Source organism: Calypte anna, chromosome 1 (genome assembly GCF_003957555.1).
Source record: "Calypte anna isolate BGI_N300 chromosome 1, bCalAnn1_v1.p, whole genome shotgun sequence".
NCBI lineage: Eukaryota > Metazoa > Chordata > Aves > Apodiformes > Trochilidae > Calypte > Calypte anna.
In genome coordinates, this window is record NC_044244.1 from 84,130,250 (window position 1) to 84,153,284 (window position 23,035).

A 23,035-nucleotide genomic window follows, 5' to 3' on the forward strand; every position below is an offset into this window, starting at 1 on the left:
TTGATTAGAGTTGAAACATCTTCAAAATAGGAGAAAAGCTTAATTGAAAGCAAACCAGTCAGTTATGTGATTTCCAGCATGACTTTCCTCAATATAGTCTTGCAAGTGATAATGAACTATATTTGGCACTTTTGTTAGTGATGGGAGTTTAGCAGTTTAGCCAACTCTGTTTAAAAACCCATGAGCTTTCTGATCCTACGTGCACAATTCATCATGGCTAAGATAGATACCTTCTCTCTTCATATCAGTCTCATAGTTTTTACACAAATTTTATAGAAGAAAATATTTTGGAAATATTTTTTATTGTAGTGAAAATAAGAGGCCATTATATTCATATGTATACACACACACAAAGAAACAATTCACTGTTTTATACACTGAAATACCTCATACTCAGTGTAACCAAAATGCTCCTTAGCTTGTTCAAAGCAAATAGTAGAATACCTTTAAAATACCTTTAAAATGTGCCTGATCCCACCTGCTGCACTTAGCAGGAGCGGCACCGAAGCTCACAGGGCTGGCAACCAGGCTGCACAGACACAAGTCAAGTCGACCTCCTCCGACTCCAGTAGTTCTCTACATCTCATGGTTACCCTGATGACAAGGCCCTGGTGTAACAAGATGGTTCAGCAGTGCTGTTGCAGGGTCAGGAGGGAGTGAGCTGTGCCTCAGGAACTCAGGACCAGCTGCTGAGAGTGCCCCAGGGTCACCTAGCACAACGGGGCTTCTGTCTCCTAACAACACATCGCAGCAGCATTCAGCAGCAGCACAGTATTACTTTCTGCTCTCTTGTGTTATTTGGGCTCACAGTTGTTTATGCAAGCATTTCTTTGACAGATTTGTGGCTCTCGTACATGTTCCCTGCTACTCAAGGCAAGAAGATATGCAAGTGATCCAGTGAAGTTCTTCAGAACACGTAGAAGAACTGCATCGAAATACTTGTTTAGCTAAGCCGCCTATAGACAAGTAAGTAATTCTCACTGTCATTTAACTCTGGAAAGTATCAGGTGGCTGTTGGCACATGTGGGCCAAAAACTAGACTTTGTAAAGTTAACAGGTAACTTGGCCTTGTTTGCTAGCAGAAGCTACTGAGACTATTAGTGCCCTAACTCTGACAGTCATGTTAACGCCTTAAGCAAGAGACACCGGGTGACTGAAGGGAGCCCTGACACACCTTACTGTGTAGTCAGAACTCTCTTTGTAACCTGAAGACAAAACTCTGTCTCTGTCCCTTGGAGGTCCCCACCTCAATTCAGCTACTTTAAAATGCTTCAAGGCTGACTTCTCTTGTTTAAGAAATTCTACCCTGACCTCCACTAGGCCAAGAATAATCTCATTTTTTCCCTTCCTCGTAGGAAAGTGCTGCCATCTCAAATAGGCATGCACCTAAATACCACAGACTGATTTTGAAGCAGAGCTCATGGCATACTGTTGCCAAGTTCAGTAAAGAAGATCCAAATAGTACTTGGCTGAATTCAACACAGAGTAAACACTAAATGTATTTTTTTAAAAAAAGGTGGGCACAAATGCCCCTTGTAGTATTTCAATATTAAACTATTCATCTTTCTATTTCAACAATTAAATCTATTCTGAAAATAAGCTGGTAGGCAAATACACAACACATACATAATACATGTTAACTTATAAAATACCCAACAAATTGTCTACATACAAAAAAAGTCAATGTTTGCCACTTAAGCTTGACAGAACATTTGTATGATAGAAGCCCTGCTGTGCCCCAGCTTGTGTGTCTGTCAGAAACAGCTGGAGAACCAACCACCTTGGCTTTAAAAACACTGCACTGTACTGTGGCAGTACTGCCTTGCCCTGCCAAGGCTGACTGTGGGGTCACTGACAGGCAGTGGTGATGTTTGTGGTTGGAGAGAGCCTTTAGAAGGCCTGCAGGCTCATGCCAGGTGGCAAAATGTACATCAGGCATCTGTACACAAAAGCCTTTTTTCAGATGAGGTTACGGTTATGTTTATAATGGGAATGGTTTAGAAGAATGCTAACATCATTCTAGCACAAGAGTTCTCCCCTACAAATCGTGTGCAAACCAAGTATTCCTTTCTAGTAGTGCTTCATACCTGTGAAGTTGCTACAGTAGCCTCTAGTGAGGGGATAAATGCCATACAGGTATTTTAAACTGCACTTTATTTTGGTTGTGCAGTATCTTCTCTTACCCGAGGAGATTAATTTTATTTTTTTTTTTTTTTGCCTTAGTATACAAACTTTCACTGCCTGTTTCAGAGTTAAAGAAAAATGAACTTTCATAACCTCTGCCACTTCTGATCACCTCTTAAAAAAAACACCTCACTTTACACAGAAAAGCCAGAAGTAATTGACATAAACAGACATCTGTACATTTCAGCCATTCATTTAGAAAACATCTGTATCCATGCAATGTTAAGACTGTAAGTAACTTTGCAGTTACATCTGAGCCTGCTGCTATGGCAACAAGGTAGTCTTTATCTCCCACATGCTTTCTACTGATTTCTTTTCTTCTTAAAGCAGCTTCCTGAAATGAAAAACAGAAAAGAAATTACTATGTTAGTCTCTTTGAAACACTGGAATCAAAGATTCAGTGAGGCAGCCTTTACTACTTTCCAGCTGTGGAAAATTTAGATGTTGATTCTTTTCAAGATTAAAAAACGAACATCTGACCTGGAAAAATGTGACCTGCTGTTATTTTCAATTAAAATAAATAAATAAATATAATTGATGATCTTTGGAACATATGATTTTTGCTACTGGAGCTATTTTTAATAGGATCCCAGGAACTGAACAGTCTTTCAAACTAACCCAGATAGCTGTAATTTGCTGCTTGCTGCAGTGAGAGGATAGTCCATAGAGTGTGTATGCTAATTCATTCCTTGATGGCCTTTTTCATGGTTAACTTTCATCAAAGGATACTGCTCAGCTTGGTTAATTGTCTGGAAATGTAAGTTGACTATTGTGGTAGGTGTCCAACCATACCAGGCAGGATTGGTTGACTGGGTTTTGATTAGTTGCCAAGTCCTGAGAACTCAAACTAACTTGCTTTTTAAATTTCTACTTTAAATAGAACACCAGGCAACAGTAGCTACACTAGAAGAGTTAAGAAAGTTCTGGCTGTGCTTTTAAGATACTAGATAGATGTCAAGTGCTTCTCTGACACCCTGTAATTTTGGGATTTCTCTTCACTGCTTTTAACATCCCTTCTACTATGGCTATCTACTTTTGATGCTGATCATCTTAAGGACTTTAGTAGGGTTGAAACTCTTTAAAAAATGTTGAAATCTTAACCTCTAGTGTCTCTAGCATTGCTAGGCCCCTTGTATGAAAAAATACAGCAATGTAGTAAACATCACATGAGAACACATCAAAGGAGTTACCCAGACAAGACATTCACTCACATCTGATGCTGCCTCACAAACTCTGCAAACTGACGGTCTTTAGCATAGAGCTCTATAATTCGAATTCTGTCCTGAATTTCCTAAAATACAAGAAGCACAATTGTAACACATAATAAAAATAAGAATACAACTGAAATAACTGATTTTTAAATTATTTTTTTTAAACTCCTGTAGTTTTCTGTTTCAAGGAGTAGCCGTGAAACTGGGAACTCCAGTACTAAAATTGTTCTTTACACTGTTTTGTTTTGAAGGGAAGCTCTTCTTCAATATACAGCAATACTTTTAAATTAAAACCAGTGTTTGGACAGAGTGTGGCATTGCAATAGGCTTTAACAAAACCATTTATCTCTCACATATCCTTTGCCTACAAGCCCAGTTACAGGCTGGATTCACACCATCACACCTCTCTGTTTCTTAAGGGTTTGGGGTTAGTTCCTGGATGTAATCCCTTCTCTTTAGCCTTCTAGAGTAAATGAGGGATAGTGTGTATAAAGGAAGAAAGGAGAAGGATGTGATCTAGCTTGCAGATTATAGAAAGATCTAAACTTCAAAAAAAAAATTAAATGGTCTGTATGTGCCATGTTTTCATAACTACTCTTCTATAAGCAACCTGGCATTAAAAGCTAAAGGCTGTGTGGAGCAGTACAGCAGCAAACCTCCCCCATTCCCATGAAGTTATTAAAGCAGTCAGCTCCTTCATCACATGAAATTCATTACAGGCTAGAACACACCCAATCCTTTCTCTATATCTCAATAGAAAGCAAGGAAACAAATCCTTTCTCTTATCTTTTAAATAGTTGCAGCAGCCATAGTTGTAATGTGTCTAGATAGTGGGGAAAGATTACTCAGGTTACTCTCAGGTTACCAGTGTGGAATAAGCTTATTGTTTAAGTGATCTTTTCCATGCCACTGTGAAAACAAGATGACTTACCTCCTTAGTAAGTTCACTGTTTTCATAAATGTGCCTGATTTCTTCACTGCTGTAGTCTGTGGATGTCTCTGCACTGGTAGAACTGTAGGATGTTAACTGGGGGTATCTCCTGTAATAATGGCTGTATCCAGTTGTATCACTTTCATACATGGGGTTGTATTTAACTGCATTCTCTATGGAGGAGAGGCTGTCACCCTGCCTGGGGGAGCGAAAAACAAACTGTGAGCTTCTCTGCAGACATGGCAGGTCAGTAGGTTGGTTTTAGGAATCTTGGCATATGCAGGAGTCTATACATCCTCTTGCTTGTCAACAGCGTGATGCAAGAATTACAACTGAATTATCCTGCTTGTAGCAGATGTATTTTAAGATATTATATAGTGTTGCTTACCCCTGTGAATCCCCAGAGTCACTCTTTGTGTACTGGTCTCGAAGGGTCCTGGCCAAGAAGAAGATGACAGCAGATGCCACAAGAAGAAATCCTGCTACAGAAGCAATTGCAATACCCACAACCAGTGGCTCAGACACATATTCTTCACAGTGCTCCCCTCTGTACCACCAGTTCTCTCCCACACGACACCTGCAACAATGAAACATTAATTAAACATCAGCAAAAGCTTTGGTTGATGTAAATGTCTTTAACTCATTGTTACCACGTGGCCTCAGTTAAGTTACCTCAATAAATACCTTTCCATGTTCAAGCACTGGCTTTCTATTATTGTTGTCGACAACCTTTTTGGTGTTAAGTCATTGAATCTTTTGGGTTGGAAAGGACCTTTAGAGTTCATCTAGTCCAATCCTTCTGCAATGAGCAAGGACATTTTCATTTTCAATTAGATCAGGTTGCTTAGAGCCCCATCCTGCCTGAACTCAAATGTTTCCAGACATGGGCCTTCTACCAGCTCTCTGAGCAATATGTTCAAGTGTTTCACCATCTTCATAATAAATAATTTCTTCTTTATATCTCATCTGATCTATGCTGTTTTAGTTTAAAACCATTACCTCTTTCCTTAACACAACAGGCCTTGCTAAAATGTTTGTCCCCATCTTTCTTATACATCCTCTTGAAGTACTGATAGATCACTAAAAATAACATCTGCAGAGATTCTTCTCCTCTCCAGCTGAGCAACCCCCTTTACAGGAATGAGGAAAGACAGGTAAAATAATACAAGGACAGTGTATTTGTGATGGAAAAAACCTGTGGTTTTTGCAATTGACTATCCCATGATGTGTTTAAACTGGGGGAGGCTCATAGACTAAGTAAAAAGTTATGCCTTGATTGAACCTTGTATGTGACATATCAAACACCATAAGGTAGAAAGCAGTTGTCTTAATGATATTGCAATATTAATACAACTGAAGCTGTGTTAAATGAGCAGGATGTTTATAGTCTGTGGAACTGCACAGTGGTTAGTTAAATAAATACATAAAATTAATTACTAGGAAGAAGCATATGGCCAAGGCTGTATCATTGGAACACTTGCCCAAAACAGCATTCATCACTTCTGTCTAGTTGGGGTTATTAACATGAGAAGTTTAATGTTAATACTGACTTTAAATCTACCAGTAAAAATAATACATTTGCATTATGTGTGTTTTAGAGTTATTGCTCTAAAAACTTAAGGAACTGAAAAATATTATTATCATTCAAAGCAGTGAACCTCATTAATAAGAAACATCAGTAAATGAAGTCTAACATAAAGATCTGAAAAAAATTTTGAAAGTTGTAAGCAATAGTTTAAATTTATCTTAATAAATACTGTCCAGAACATGCTTGAGTTCAAGTAGTTACCTGTTTCTAATCAACGTTATTATAAAATTAAGTTAAAATTTAGCCTGTGATGGTAATTTTTTTTTTTTTTTTTTTTTTTTTTTTTTTTTTTTTTTTTTTTTTTGTGGCTTTAAAAACATTTTTGCTCTTCTGGTTAACTGCTAGGCCTCCTAAGACTGACTTTAGAGACATTCTAGGTAAGCTGATGAAAAAAAAAAAAACAACAACCAAAGTAACAAATAATAACAACTAGTAGACTTTTTTTTTTCTTTTTTTTTCTTTTTTTTTTTTTTTTGCAGTAAGTCTGCTACCTTTTGTTGCTAGGTATATTTCGTTTTTTAAAATGGAAAGCTACATTGCTTGGAAAGGCAAAAATAAGTGCCATGTCAGAGGGAGCATTGATTTATCTATACCTTGTTCTAGGTCTTTTCTGTTACCTATAAAATACAGAGAAGCTGTTCAAATGTACCCGTGTCTTCTAAAAAAAAAAAAAAAAGATTAAGGCATGGACGCTCCTGTTCAGTCTTTTTTATGAACCCCAACCTGATTTTTGCCAAACATCCATTTACTTTTATGACTTTTTTTTAACAAACAGCACTATTTTTAATGTATTCATGCTGTATGAATAGTCCTTTCAGATATGAATGTACAAAATTTTGTGATGGAATTAACTCTTAAATGATTTATGACATTATCAAATGCTTTGCTACTTGAGAAAACCTCTGCAGATATGTCCCCAAAGGCTAATGAAAGTGATTTGAACAACAGTGTGCTCCATTACTACTCTTTTCCCCATTAGTTGCTCCATTACTACTCTTTTCCCCATTAGTTTGATTTTCTGATGTTTCTATTCCATTAAAGAAATTCGTTACTATCTCATTTCCAATATATAAGTAGGAAAGCTAATGCTAGTATTGGGACCTCCATGGAATGCTAATCCTTATCATCTCACTTTTTACACATGATTTTATGGAATTTCTGCACACATTTGTCAAATGCTACAGCAGGGGAGGCAATCAGGGGATTTCAGACAGGAAGCACACACTTCAGAGGGGCCGGGTGACCTACCGGCAGATGGCCCCTTGCCCAGGGCTTATGTCACACTTCCCATCATTGAGGCAGAAGTTTGGTTGCAGGTCACAGATGCTGTTGCACGGCAGCCCATCAATGCTGAGGTAGCCCGGATTACAGACACACTCAGCTTCCCCACTCCAGCGATTTACTAAGCATTCAGAAAATTCATTACAGGCTTGAAACTTGCAGGGGTCTGCTTGCTCACCTGAGAATACACAAAGCAGGAAATAGAATCATAGAATCATAGAATCATAGAATCATAGAATCATAGAATCGGCTGGGTTGTAAGGGACCTCAGAGATCATCAAGTCCAACCCTTGATCCACTACCGTTGCGGTTACCAGACCATGGCACTGAGTGCCACATCCAGTCTCTTTTTAACTATCTCCAGAGACAGAGAATCCACTACTTCCCTGGGCAGCCCATTCCAATGTCTGATCACCCTCTCGGTAAAGAAATTCTTTCTAATATCCAACCTAAACCTCCCCTGGCACAACTTGAGACCACAACTTGCCCTCTTGTCTTGCTGAGAGTTGCCTGGGAGAAGAGACCAACCCCCCCCTGGCTACACCCTCCTTTCAGGGAGTTGTAGAGAGTGATGAGGTCTCCCCTGAGCCTCCTCTTCTCCAGGCTGGACAGCCCCAGCTCCCTCAGCCTCTCCTCATAGGATCTGTGCTTGAGTCCCTTCACCAGCCTGGTTGCCCTCCTTTGGACCTGCTCCAGGACCTCGATATCCTTCCTGAACTGAGGGGCCCAGAACTGGACACAGTACTCAAGGTGTGGCCTCACCAGGGCTGAGTACAGGGGCAGAATCCCTTCCCTGGACCTGCTGGCCACGCTGTTCCTGATACAGGCCAGGTTGCCATTGGCCTTCTTGGCCAATATTAACAATAGAGGAGAAGTTGAGGGCTTGATGTACATTGACAGAAGATTGTTTGTTTTCCCCAGTAGGAGGGGCAGCATCCTTACATTTCCTTGCCTTAAAAAAAGTAATAATGAAATTAACACAGTGAAAGTTTTACATACAAATGTTACCTCACTGTTGTGTGACTGAGAAAAACCTTTGGATGAAGCAGAGTTCAAATGTCTAAGAAACTTTAAATCTACTGTAGTACTAAAGTTAATGCTGTACATAATCAAAATTTCTTTGCAGAAAATGTATTCCCAGTAAGGAAATGGCATCGGAAAAAACCAAGTCAAATACAATTTCTAATGCTGTATTATAATTTTTCCGGTCATCTTGTATTTTTATAAATTATTTTTCTCCTTGCCATTGTAATAGTTAATCATGTCATTGTGTAGATATGCTACTGAAATAATTTATCATGAAATGCTGCCTTTAGAGTTAGTATTTCTATTTTTATAAAATGTTTGCACACTGAACAGAGGACTGAACTGAGCAAAGCACTGGCTGGCTGCTGCCATTTTTCTCTAATGGTCTCTTACTTAAAATAACATGCAAAAATCCAGCATGCATCTTTCCTGAGTAAAAAAATTGTTCTGCCAAGGGGACCAAGTACTAGATGAGGTTCTGCTGTCTGCACAGTGCCTATCACTGGAGAGACTAAGACCACCCAACAAACCAATAGAAAGGGCAACTATAGTCTGTTCTTTTTTCTTATTGGAACACACAGTACCTCAGATGTTCTCCTGGCTGCTGTAACAAGGTTTTCTACAAACAAGTAAAACACAGCTGATCTCCAGTATTGCTTGTTATAGAAAATCCGGGCAGTGCACAGGGAAGGGCAAAAGGGACTTTGGACATTCAGCACCTACTGTGAGGTTCTTTGTTTGCAAGGAACACAAGCTGGTACCATTTGAGATATCTCATTTGCATCAAGCACAAGAGGGCAGGCTTACAATTAACACTGAGTATCAGAAGATTTTTTGAGCTAATTTGACCATCTTTGTAATAGAACTACCTCAGCTACCAGCTGTCATTTGCCAACTGGTAAGCACTATTGTTTTTTCTTTTAAGACAAGAAACATTTCCTGAGTCCTGTGGTAAACTACTGGCTAACTTGGACAGGAGAAAAAACTTTGTCTCAGAGGATTAAAGTAAAGAAGAACTTTTGGAACTTTTTGGAGCAGCCAAGACCTTACCACAAGAGTCAGTCAGCAGCTGTTACCTGTGCAGATGCCTACCTGGCAGCTAAACTGGCTGCCAGCTACAGGAATGATCCCATATTCTCTCTGACCAGCCTTCTCTGTCACTTTCCGGTGAAAGTACAGCAGTGTTAGTATTAGACGAGCCAATTTTGTCCTCATATTTCCATATGGGATCTATAGAGTTTGTTCAGTCTTGATCCCACTGTGATTCTTCTTTCATTAGTCCCTTAAGAGATTTTTATTTCCTTGCACTCTGTGAAGACTCCCTTTCTAAAGCCCAGTCTGTGAAAAGCAGTGGGCAGTCTGTGAGCTGCTGGGATCTCTAAGTTCTTAAAGCAGAAGCTGATGTAAATCCCTTGCTCTAGACTGCATTTAGCTGCCATCCTTACCTGATTCCACATCCAGGGAATATTTATCAATGGCCAGGTTCATGGTGTGATAGGCAGTGTTGCAGAAGTCTTCCAGGATCATGTAGACAGCGTTGGTGACATTCCGAGGCACGGGTTTGGCAAATTTCATTCGACTGTTCACCACAATGCTGCCATTTCTGAAGTTGAGGATTTCTAGATTCTGGAAGCCTGTCAGATTTGACTGAAGGTAGGGCACCAGCTGCAACACAGGGGATGCAACAAAAAAGGTTAATCTTACACTAGCCACTCAAGACAGTTGCACTGTCACTGCATCAGGCAGTGGGACTCTGACTTATTTTATCCAAACACCAAAGCAAAGACATGAAAACGTACCCAAGGGAGGCTGAAACTGGCAGCTTGCCAGGACCCCGAGTGCTTCAGACATTTCTTAAGATTTCATCAATTTGCAGACAGTTCCCAAAAGTCTCCCATAAGAAAACGGTCACTTCTTCAATCAGGAGAGGGTTATTGCCTGATTAAATTTTGGCAATTCTTGCTGTATAATGCCTATGAAACCTTACTAGTGATCAGCCAGTTTAGGAACAGCTTAGTTGCCTGAACTACCTCTAATTTAGGATGGGTTGAATGTGTTGCAGAAAAATTACCTCCTCACAGCCCTTATGTGTTGCTCTCTCCCTGGTGATAAATATGGAGCACTGGAAGCACTTACTGGAAGCAAGTAAGGTGAGTGTCACAGTGACTTCAGCTACACAGCTCCATTTATTGACACCAGCAAAGCATCTGTACTATTACCATAAAAAGTTAACCTCTAGAGAGTCTTCCAGCTGAATAAAACCCAAAAGAATCAAGCTCTCCCACCCATTTCCAGGCAGAAACCAAATAATATCTGCAAACACCAGTCCTGAGTTCTTCTCTGCAAAAGAGAGCCAATAAGCTATTATTTACCAACAAATTGTATCTATCTGGTAACAGATACTCAGCATAGTAGTAATTCTTACCAGTTCCAAGAATCGCTGCTCCAACGCCTTGTATTCAGGGGAGTTTTTATTAAACAGGTCCTCTGAAAACATCATGTTGGTGACTCGAAGACTGAAAAACACCACCAGAGCTCGTGACGGGACGGCTGAAGTATCACGATTTTCCAGCGTCGCCCAAGCCACACCAGCCATCTGTGTGGACTGGACATGAGTTGTTAGTTCCATATGACCTTCAGTCGTGGTCCTTCCCTCTTCAGGTAGCTTGGGAGAAAAATGGACAGTGCTCACATGACCCAGGTCTACTGAAACATCCAGGACTCTCGTTGTTTCATCTCCTAGCCCCACTGAGGTAGCCACAGATGATGATGCTGTAGATCCCAAAGGAGGTATGTGGGACAAATGCTGGACAGGGCTTGTTACACTCACCGTTACATACGAGTCTGTAAGAGTGGTAAAGCTCATGGAAAGGTGCTTGTCATGGTCTGTGTCACCCTGCACAGCCAAGCCCTCTAGAACAGTGGCCTGATCTATTGCAGGAGGAAATGCAGTTGAAACTTGCACTTGAGTGCCAGTCGGTGTTGCTGATTGTGCTGTCTGATCTAATGAGCTTTCCAGTGCTCTGTCAGTAGACCAAACATCAGCTGGTGTCTTCACTTCTGATTCAGTAGTGTCATGGCCTACTGATGATGAATCTGGGGGTTGCTGCTCTTCTGTGAAAGCATCAGGGCTTACTATGGAAGGAGCTGCAGTCAGAATAGTTTCTGAAGAGCTTGTGTCCAAGTGGCCTATTGCAGCAACTTCAGTTACATCTGACTGCCCCACTGTGATTAGTTCTTCTGCCAATGTCCTGTCTTCATTTTGGTGTTCAACTGTTTCAGATATGATGTTCTGATCTATGCTGTCCTCTTCAGGTTGCTCCATACTGATGGTCCCTGTAGATGTGAGGAGACTGTCTTCCACAGACAAACCTGTATAGTCTGGTGAGACAGGGACCTCTCCAGTTGGCACGTGTACAGAGAAATGGTCCACTGAAGGCTCCAAGCCCAAGGATGGCTTAATAAAAGCAGAACTGTCCATGCTTGGTGCTTCTGGCTGTTTAGATGGTTCCACAGGTGATGGCTCTTCTGTCTGTAACAGATGAGTTGTAGTCTCTGGAAAGACAAATATTTCAGACTCATCGAGGAAATCTTCTTTTTTATCGACCATACCTTCATTCTCATCTTTGGAAGGATCATAATCTAATTTATTCCCAGAATTAAGAATATAGTCTAAGATCATGCCTTCAGGAATATCCTTAGTTCTGATTAACAAAGACTCATTGTCATCTTCAAGCCAGCTATCAGGACCAGGGTAGAAAACTGGTTCCAGTGTTGCTTCTCCCCAGGGCCAAATACTTGATTCCATTTCTTTTCCTGAACCATCAAAAGCTGAGCCAGACCCATCATCATTTATAACTCTGTCTCCAAGATATATATCAGTTCCATCTTCCATAGGGTGCACTTCTAAGGGAAAATTAATTTTTTCCACAGAATCTGCATTTTCACCACCTGCAGCACTATCCTGAATCCCTTCTTCCTTCTCAGCAGATACTGTTTCTTTTGTATCAGTCTCTATTACTGACAAAGAGGCCACTGTTGGTGCAGAAAGTGGAGGAACTGCATCCATGGATGAAGGCTCTTCAGGCACGAGGTGAGGAGGACTTGAAGGCAAAAGATGGTCTTCAGATAGTCCAGTATCTTCAAACACTAAAAATAAAATCCTAGTTAGAATAGTTTAGGTTGGAAAAGACCTTTGAGATTATCCAAGTTTTAACTGTAAACACTGCCAAGTGCATTACAGAACCATGTCCTGAAGTGCTCCATCTACATGCCTTTTAAATACTCCAGAGATGGTGACTCAACCCTGGACAGCCTGTTCCAGACCCTGACAACTCTTTCAATGAAAAAAAATTTCCTAATATCCAATTTAAATATCCTCTGGCAAACTTAAGGCCAATTCCTCTCATCCTATCACCAGTTACTTGGTAGAAGAGACCATCCCCCCTCTTGCTGCAGTCTCCTTTCAGGGAGTTGCAGACGATAAGGTCTCCCCTCAGCCTCCTTTTCTCCAGACTAAACCACCCCAGTTCCTTCAGATGGTCCTCATAAGACTTGTTCTCCAAACATTTCACCAGCTTTGTTGCCCTTCTTTGGCCATGCCCCAACACCTCAATGTCACTCCTGTAGTGAGGGGCCCAAAACTGAGCAAAACTGAACACATTTGAGCTGCAGCCTCACCAGTGCCAAGTCCAGGGGCACAGTCCCTGCCCTATTTCTCCTGGCCACACTATTCCTGACATAAGCCAGGATGCTGCTGGCCACCTTGGCCACCTAGCACACTGCTGGCTCACATTCAGTCAAGTGTCAAACACCCCCCCCCCAGGGTGCTTTTCCTCTGGGCAGCTTTCCAGCCAGTCTTCCCCCAGCCTGTAGCATTGCTTGGGGTTGTTGTGACCCAAATGCAAAGCCTAACACTTGGCCTTACTGAACTTCATACAGTTGGCTTCTATCCATTGATCCAACTTGTCCAGATCCCTCTGCAGAGCCTTCCCACCCTCAGGCAGATCAACACTCCTGCCCCATTTGGTGCTGCCTGCAAACTTACTGAGGGTGCACTCAATCTCCCCATCCAGATAATTTAAAAAGATCTTAAAAAGAACTGGACCCAGCACTGAGCCCTGAGGAACACCACCTGTGATTAGTCACCAACTGGAATTAACTCCATTCACAACAACTTTTTGGGCACAGCCATCAACCCAGTTTGTTACCCATCAAAACCATGAGCATCAAGTTTGTCCAGGAGAATGCTTTGGGGTTTGTTGTTTATGACAAAAAGAGCCAAATTCTATTCATTTTGTTGTCTGCAGATCTGTGTTCAGCATGTTTCTTGTGAAATATCCTGGCCTTTGCAGGCTGAAGTTAGAAGGACCCCTGTGGCCCTCTCCCACTTTTCATTCAGATATCCTATGATATGATATATTCATCAGATATTCTATACATCAAGACTGCAGAGCAAGCACTAAATCAGTAACTGTGTGGTGTGTCCTTAGGCTCAGTCCACTTCAGAGATCAGTTATCTCTACATGGCATCACCTAAACATGCCCTATACAAACATACTTCCATGCGATTAAACAAATACTGTGTGCATACCATTTCCTGCAGGGATAAACAGGCATTATTAGGCTGTTACAGTTTATCTGAGCTTATTACTCTTGGATACATGCGCAGAAGAAAGGTAAAAACTATCGGAGAGAGATACCCAGATTTTTAGACCTTTCTGAAAAGTCATTGTGAACTATACATTTGGTATACATCGGGAAACACTATCATTTAATTTTAAACTGCAGTCAATGGCATTAACTTACCATTTGAAGAACTGGAGGCAGAAAGCCATTCCAGAGAGTCCACAGAATTACTTCCGAACACTGTTGCAGTGGCCAGATGAGGAGTCTGATTCCCATCTTCTAAATTCAGCCCATCAGGCAGAGGAGTGACATCAGCCTCTGAGGATAGAGGAACTTCAGGAGCCAAACTGGCCTGAGAGTCCAGATTCCCTGGTCTTGGCCAGATTTCATTGTCATTGGACTGTTCACTCTCTGAAGTAGAATCTGATTTGGTGAAGTCAAAGGGCAAGGTATTGCTCACAGTCGATTCATCTGCTGAAGGCCGTTCAGCTAAAAAGGTGCTGTCCTGGAACATAAACCCACTATTAATATTTCCATGACAGGGAAAGCATTGGCTGCCTGCACTGGTCTGAACACATGGAGGGTGACAGCAGCAGCCAGCAGCAAAATCTGGTACTTCTGCATCTGTGAGAAAGTAATGCACAGCTGCAGGAGGAGCCAAACTGACAAATATATACTCCTTGCTAGTCATATGCAATATATACATAAAAATGCACATCCTTGTGACATATATGTCATGTCCAGTCATGTCCACTAAAAGGGAAAAGAAGCCACTCAGGTTGTTTTGAGTGCAGCTTCACTTATGGTACAAAGAGATTTACCATCTATACCCACCCCCACACCTCCTTTTCTTTCCTGGAGAAGTGAATGTATCCATTTCTAATTAAAGCAAAGATAAACACACACAATACTTCCTGTAGTCCTAAGGCATGAAGAGGTCTTAGCAGCTATTATTCATCAGCTACATAATCAATAGTGTAATTATAATACTGCCTTTATGATACATAAAACAGAAACTAAACTTGAATATGTGAATGTCTATGGACATTTAGTGCTACTTTTAGTACTTGGGTACGAGAGCCCAGAAGGGAAACAAAGACCATCGTGTACAGAATACCATTTAGAACCTAGAATAACTTTATTCTCAGAGATGCCTGTGCAGAAAAAAAAAAATCTATCAGCAGTACTGTTGAACAACAAAGAGTAGGTACAATGAATTTGCAAATTGTTTGAAATATGAAAAAAGAATTTCAATGCTCCAATTTGCATATCATTTGATTACTACTCCATACTCAAATCATTATTTATTTTACAGTTAGAAGACTAAATATATTTCACCTTTGAATATTAATCTGCTATCATGTGTGTCATGAGGTAAGGACATTGGGAAAACTCAACAAAGATAAAATTATTTGATCAAGAGGGCAAAAGCAAGCTGGCTGTCTAAAACTAAGGAATTAGTGCTTCACCTGGATACCTGCCCACTTACCAATGCTGTGTAATAATCTGATATAGATTAAAAAAAAACCAACCCTGGAGCATGAAAAAGTGCCAAGCAATTTCAAGAGGAAACAATTTACTAAGAACTAGCCAACTGAGGATGGTAACTAGTAAAGTGGGTAGTAGGCACAGGTTTCTGTAATAGAAATTACATTTCAAAACAAAAAATAAAACAAGAAGAATCCAAATACTTTTCAGTTTTAGATTTTACTCCTGGTTGAAACATGGGGGAATTCAATTTTCAGCTTCACTCAAACTGCATTTGAATGCTTTGGAAACAAGCCAGTTAAGGTATTTTTACTCAATTATTTATCTACCTGCACTGATCACATTTTTATAGCCAGCTGTTACGCCACTTCAGTGTCCTCACATTTTTTTTTAATTTTGTATGGTAACAATCAGTTGAAAAGTATGTATACCATATAGACATGTGCTCCAGCAATTATCTTTTTTGGCAAAATTGACCACTATAAATAAAGCTGTAAAAAAAGTTACTGTTCAAGATTAGAAACACATTACACATATAAAATTCCATAAAGAATGAATAAAGACTACCAGCAATAGCTACTAATACAGTTCTGTTGTGTTTTTTTGAAATGTGATCATTTATTTGCCAGGGATTGCACTTCATCATTTATTTGAATGTGGATAGATGTTCTTATGGCAACTAACATTATTCAAAGATTCTTGTTACACTGCAATACATTATATTAACAAGCTTAATATCATTTTGGCAAGTTCTGGTTTTCAATAATGTCTTTTGAAAGGCTTACAAGTATGACAGATGACTGCAAACAGAAAACCCCTTCCTTGTTTTTCCATTTGCTGCTGCCAGAAAGGCATTTGTGTTCAGCAAGCCAGAGCAGTCTACCTATTACAACTCAACAGAAATAACAAGAAAATACAGATTTCAGAAACTAGACTTGATTTTTTTCTTCCCTTTTATGAGATCTGAAAAACTCAGAAACTCATCAATTATGGTACCATCTGCTAGTAATCAGATGATGGAGTCATGATGGTCCCACATTATGTCGTGAGTATGTATGATAACACAAATTCAACTTATTTTCAAATCAGCTACCTATGAAAAATAATAGGAAAAATCTTTTTCAGAGGTAACAGTTCTACTTAATATCTACTTGAACCATGAAGGTTTGACATCTGTGGAAGTAACTGACTGATGACTTCAGTCTTGTTTACTGTTTAAGCATGTTTATGATTTTCTTAAATTTATCTGAAATTATTTTCCAAATTTTCTGTGCTTTGCAGATTTTACACAGCTGGGTTTTGGATATATTCAATAACTTTAACATAATTGGAGTTTTTTGACAGCAGACATAAATGATATTAATATTCAGAATACGCTACCAGAAAAATGTAACTTTCAGAATTTTTTCCTGTACATACTATTCCCTAAAACTGACTTAGAATTTATTATTGCTAAAAGTCACCTCTACTCTAAAGTCTTCTTGCCTGCTCTGTCACAGTATCCACATATGGAATGTAAAGATGGCAGAACTCTTTTTCTCGCTAGAATAAACATCTGCAACATTTTAATCTAGTTAGCTAGCTAGTAAATCTAGTAAAAAGAAACACTTTTCCTGAAAGTTAACTTAAATTCGTGCTTATCCAACCATGTTAAAGCCATGTATAGCCAATCAGTAGGAATTTGTATTTTAGACATCAATAATAATCTTTTACGGCTTGGGGAAAACAGGCATGAAGGTAAGGATAATACACCCATGACCACTGTAACAAGATTAATTTGGGTTCTGTGAAGTCACTGACAATTTTGCTTTGGTAAAGATTTTAAAGGTTGGCCTGAAATTAAATGTGTCTGTTATCACAGCATTACCTCATAATGAACACAGTGAAAACCCACCATCAAGCATAGGTGAACCTGGATTTTGTGGCACAAACTGAGCTCATTTCTTCTTTGGAGGCACATCTGTGCAGTGCAGAAACCTACTGGATAAATCCTTAAGTCCAGAGAATCCTTCACCATTCAGAACTTCTAGTTGTTGGCAGAAGTAATTAGCCCAATCTTGGCATTGCTGGCACCTAACTTGGTATCACTGTTTAAAGCCCCCTTGGATTGTACCGACATGGTCAGGGATGCTGCCTCTTGACAATGGGGAACCTGGGTCTATTCTTGGGTTGTGCCAGAGGTAGTTGGAGGAAAGAAAAAGAAACTGCTAGCCCATACTTTTCTGTTTCCTTTGGTGGCATTAACAGGATGGGCAATTATAAAAGTGAATTGAGAATTGTCAGGGAAAGCAATACAGTAACAAAAGGAGCATATGAAACCCACCCTCTTATCTCTCCTAGCAGCCAGGTGTAGTGTTCATATCTATTTCTCCCTTCCCAAAGAAAGGTAGTATTGTGGCAAGAATCATACCTTTAGCACAATTTACAGTCTAAACACTATGAAAAAATGGGCAAGGCAAGCCTAAGAAGCAAGAGGTGTATGAACAGCAGTACTGCCAGATAACAGAGGAATACAGAAAACTGTTAAGCAATAGATATCAAATTATCAGCTGAAATTTCACCATTTTTTACTCCAGTATAAGGTGTGCCTTCATTGCTCCTTATTCTGCATGGACAGCAGGGTAGAGAAGCTCTAAGTCTAGGCTGTAATTACACCTTGCTGAATGAAGTTGTTAAGATGTGTCCAAGGGCCACAGCTCAGAACCATACTCACATCAAACTCAGGGCGCTCCAGAACAACTGGGTGCTCAGTAATCCAGGACAGGTCTTCTGGGGTAGGACTTAGTACTTCTTTCACTGTGGAAATATAAATACTTCAGATCCAAAGGCTGCAGTAGCAATGTAAGGAAATCCTTTTGAAGACTGACTGAAAAACTCTTCCTTATCTCAGATTTACGACTAAAGCCTTTTCAACAAGTTTGCTGGTGAGATTTCCTTTCTGGAAATGCCCCTAGATCACTGACAGGATGTACAGAAGAAAGATGAGAACAGAGGCTGGACAATACTCATCTACCACCTCTAGCAGGTTTGTTGAATATTCAGCATTAAACCAGAGATTTTCTTAGTGCTGCTCAAGGCCAACATGGGGCTATTAAGATGAAGGTCATCTTGGTGCAATGTGCACCATGTGAACCACATTTCCCCTTCTATTTCCACTAATTTTTGGAAGTGCTACTGAAATTGAGTATCACAAACCTCACTGTGAAAAAAAAACCAAAAAAAAACCAAACCAAACCAAACCAACTAACCAAACAAAAAAACCCAAAACATTAATTGAATGCATTAAGAATGGGATATTACCATGAATTACTTGGTCTGGTTAAGATCAGAGCAAAAAAAATCAAAGTTGTTTTTCTTGTGTTCTTTTTTTAATTATTCAGAGGTCAGATGAGCTATTTACTCATTTATTAGATCCATTTTATAAAACTTTAGATATGTGGCCTATCAGTGCATCTTAAATAATACTCACCATTAATAAGTTGGAGAGAGCTAGGGTCTAAAGACATGGAGGTGTTTCCAAGCAAGGCATTTTTCTGGAGAATTTCAGCAATATAATCTCGGAAATCACTGATGGTGTACACAGCTGTTGGATTATCCTCTATGCCCATGAAGGAGTTGTCCTCCACCTTGTTGGACTGAAGGTTAATCAGGTCCCAGGTGGCATTGCTGATGGCTCTTCCATCAAACGTAACAGCATAGTGAACTTGTACCCCACTTCAGTTGGGCAAAGGGAAAGAGAAGATGAGAGACGTGAAGTTTTCCAACATAAACCAAACACTGCCATTTTTTTTCTCCCCAAGAACCTGTGTCAATACCCTTTTTAAAAATAAAACTACATTGGTTTCAAGGATTCTAGTTAAAGCCAACCTAATTCTTTTCACACTTGTGTCTGCCTGCCTCTGCTTTCCACTACTGCAAAGTTCTCAAAGAAAGGGCTACCAGAACCTGACATCTGGTCTGATCCCAGCTCTGTGTTTCTGCTAGTGAATGGGAGACAGACCACAAGCAGACCAAAACGCTGGCTTTCTGCCAGCATTACTAATGGGCCCACCAGCATGCAGTGCTGTGAGTGATGATTTTAAGACCATGCCAGTAATGGGAATAGCTCTGGGGTATGGAAACAGCCAGGAAAAACAGGCTGGATATAGTAGCAATGTACAGGAGCAAGAAGGAGCACTGATGACTGTCACTGTGGAGTGTCAAATCTGCTTGAAATAATGTGCTTAATAGCAATAAAATGGTATTTAATACAGCTTATAATTGGGAATGCTTTCTTAGACTCAACTGATCATTTATTCTTTAACAAAGTTTGGTACCTGTGTACAGCTTAGCTTTTTTCATATTAACTCCTACATTTTCTTAATTTTTTTTTCCTGTAACATCTGGCTGTCCTTTCCCACGTGACAGAGTAGGCAGCAGTCAGACTGACCATACACTGGGCATAAATAAGCACAAGGGAGCTTTAAAAAAGATAATGTATCTTGGCTGTACACGAGCAAATGAAGTAATCTATGAAGTGTTAGAAAAATGTGCTTCAAAGAGAAGTTTTCTTCATTCCACGAAGCTGAACTGGATTGCTAAAGTAATGGTTGTTCAGAGAAGTCTCTAAAGCCCCAGCACCAGATACAACAGAGACACAGACTACAACCAGCAGCCTGCTGGAGTTTTGCCTCGGGCTCTATCATTGAAAGGAGCCCAACACGATCTCCTCACACATCACCATGGGCACTGTTAGCAGAGGAATAAAGGACAGCAGCAATGAAAAGGCACAGCAAAGATGGAACCCTGTATGCTCCTCAGAAGTAACATTTAGATTGAAGACAACTGTGCTGTCAGTTGAAGTTAATAATTTCTAAGAACTATGACACCATCATCTAGCTGGAAAGGACTAAAACATCTGGTGCTTGGAACACAGCCTTCGTCAATAGCTGCATACATCTTAGCCTGCAGTGGTGCAGAGGAGTAGAGGAGGGCTTTAAGTCACGTTGCTTGTGAAGAGATTTGCATTTTGTAACCTCTCTTCTAAAACCAAAATGTTCTTCCTTAGTAAAACTGTTTGCAGAAACTGGTTACACCTTTGCTGAGAAATACAGAAAAGAAAATAATACATCTCGTAAGTTAAGCACTGCAGGTCATTTGCTGTCTTGTGAAATTCTTAGAATACTAGAGAAGAAAAATTGTAGATGCTTAATCTTGCTTATGTCTGTTGAAAACCAAGTCCAGAATGATCCCATCTTTTGCTGAGGAACATTTCTAAAACGACTGCTAAGATGTGCATCACCTCTGGTCTGCAAGAAGCTAAGTCAACTGCATTTGCTGAAGAAGTATGGTTTTCTTATATAATTTATTTCTATAAGAATAAACATCCTATATTTGTTCAAGACTTTGTTGCAAACTATAAAGACCCTGAGTCATCACTAAGCAATTTTTTTCTTCACAAAAGAGGCTTTTATACACAAGTTAGCCCCATAGCTGACTTTGTACGAAGACTTTTTCGAAGCAAATTTTTTTACAATTAGAACTTAAATAAGCAAATTAGGTTTATCACAAAAATATCAGTTATTTGCAGTTCCTGGTAGAGCCCCCTCACATAGTATTTCTGCTGGATATCTCTGGAGCCAAAACTACAAATCCCTAAAACAGTGTAAGGTAAACATGTTTTTCCATCCATATTTTGACAATAACTATAAAAAAGTTGTCTTTACCTGTCCTCCTCAGGAGAGCTGAACATAGAAACAACACAAAAACAACAGAAAAAATCTTAAATAATTGTTATAATTTCCTTTAAGTCTTCTAATTTTAACAAATTTGCTTTGGTATTCTACAGGGCACACAAATTTGAAAAAGCATTTAGCAAAGCAGTTGTAAGTTACACTGCTACATAACAAACTGTTCTGCTTTTACTGAACTGAGGTATTTCCTACTGACCACAAGGAATCACAAGGGTGGAGAGCAGAGCCATCTCAACTCGTTGCAAATAATGCAGTTAAATTGCTGTCAGTACCAAGAAAAGTCAAGGCTCACTAAATCTACCTCAAGGTTTATAGATTTTTTTTTTTTTTTTTTAAATAGAATTGGCTGGGTTGGAAGGGACCTCAGAGATCATCGAGTCCAACCCTTGAACCACCGTTGCGGTTCCCAGACCGTGGCACTGAGTGCCACATCCAGTCTCTTTTTAAATATCTCCAGGGACGGAGAATCCACTACTTCCCTGGGCAGCCCATTCCAATGCCTGATCACCCTCTCGGTAAAGAAATTCCTTCTAATGTCCAACCTAAACCTCCCCTGGCACAACTTGAGACCATGCCCTCTTGTCTTGTTGAAAGTCATCTGGCAAAAGAGACCAACCCCCCCCTGGCTACACCCTCCTTTCAGGGAGTTGTAGAGAGTGATGAGGTCTCCCCTGAGCCACCTCTTCTCCAGGCTGAACAGCCCCAGCTCCCTCAGCCTCTCCTCATAGGGTCTGTGCTCGAGTCCCTTCACCAGTTTGCTTAGTTCAGAAACACATTTTTTGTCATGCACAGCAGAGCACAGAGCTCTGGTACTCTGCCACAAATATCCACCTTTTATTTGTCTTCTCAAATGAACCAAGTGCTTGCAATTGTATTAGACTACAGATACCAAGTTGGAAGGTTTTGCAACCCTCCAGGCTGGAAACTGAAGAGAGTCTGGGGTTCCAGCCATAAAATCTTTCTCACTAGGGCTGCTCTGTTACCTGCACGTATTCTCACTAGAATATTCCTGCCAATAAATTTTAAGCAGCACAACTTGCAAAGTCTCAGACAAGTCACAATTTAGATTAGCTTATGAACAGTCTCATTCGATTCTGAAAGTTATATCCAGTACATTGAAGAAAAATCATAATTGCTGATTCATTTACCCCAAAACTCAGACATCAGATGTTTCATGCATAATGAATTTCCATTTTCCCCAAATTAACTTAAAATGTCATTCTAAAACACACACAAATTGCTTTGACAAAACTCATCTTAAAAAAAATATTATAAGGATGGAGAGAGCTAAAACATTGCATATAATTAATCAGCCTCCACTCACCCTTGCTTTGAGCAAAGAGAGAAAGACCTTTACATATCTCAAACACCAAGCTTGAAGAGTTATCACAAATTAACATTAAGAAGTTGAAAAAAAAATTTAAATACACCACATTTTAGCAAAAAAGTTTCTATGTTCTTCCTTGTTTAATTCTAAGATATGTCAACAGTACTGAGGAAGTATCAGATACCAATTTTAGATTAGTATTCTTTGTCTTGAAATCAAGGCAAGCACATCATGTGAGATTCTCTGAGGAATGCCAGGAGCAAAAAAGAGGTTCTTAAACGTACATATAGTTCTGTATTTCTATTTCAATCTCTGTATATTAAGGTACCAATATGAAAACATATCCCTTAGTTAATACATCCTAGGAACTCCCATGCACATGCCTGCCATTCTTCCAAGCAAGATGCTAGCACACAGCACCATCATGCATGGTCAGTTTCAATCACCACATATGCATCAGTATCTTTTTACCTGAAACCCAGGACATGAGTGCTTTTGTATCCAGGCAGTCCTTCAAATACACTTTTAATCTATTTTGGGAGGAAAACAAAAAATTAACACTCACAAAAAATTAATTCTCTGCCCCAAAAATACCCATTACCTCCCAAACCTCTCTGGATTAAAAAGAATTCAGAAAAT

The 23,035-nt window shown here is 39.8% G+C and overlaps 1 protein-coding gene across 1 annotated transcript in view; it reads right to left on the bottom strand.

Moving 5' to 3' along the window:
* Window positions 1-3,391: 3,391 nt before the first annotated feature.
* IMPG2 (interphotoreceptor matrix proteoglycan 2) overlaps window positions 3,392-23,035 on the bottom strand; it is a 51,557-nt gene continuing 31,913 nt past the window's right edge. Inside the window, exons 9-19 of the mRNA XM_030451197.1 lie at window positions 22,868-22,926; window positions 21,043-21,060; window positions 18,807-19,051; window positions 18,051-18,133; window positions 14,030-14,354; window positions 10,647-12,370; window positions 9,667-9,886; window positions 7,163-7,373; window positions 4,715-4,903; window positions 4,327-4,525; window positions 3,392-3,475 (exon numbers count right to left, since the gene is read on the bottom strand). Of these exons, the coding sequence (XP_030307057.1) occupies window positions 3,392-3,475; window positions 4,327-4,525; window positions 4,715-4,903; window positions 7,163-7,373; window positions 9,667-9,886; window positions 10,647-12,370; window positions 14,030-14,354; window positions 18,051-18,133; window positions 18,807-19,051; window positions 21,043-21,060; window positions 22,868-22,926 (3,357 nt within the window). The remainder of the gene's footprint in view (window positions 3,476-4,326; window positions 4,526-4,714; window positions 4,904-7,162; window positions 7,374-9,666; window positions 9,887-10,646; window positions 12,371-14,029; window positions 14,355-18,050; window positions 18,134-18,806; window positions 19,052-21,042; window positions 21,061-22,867; window positions 22,927-23,035) is intronic.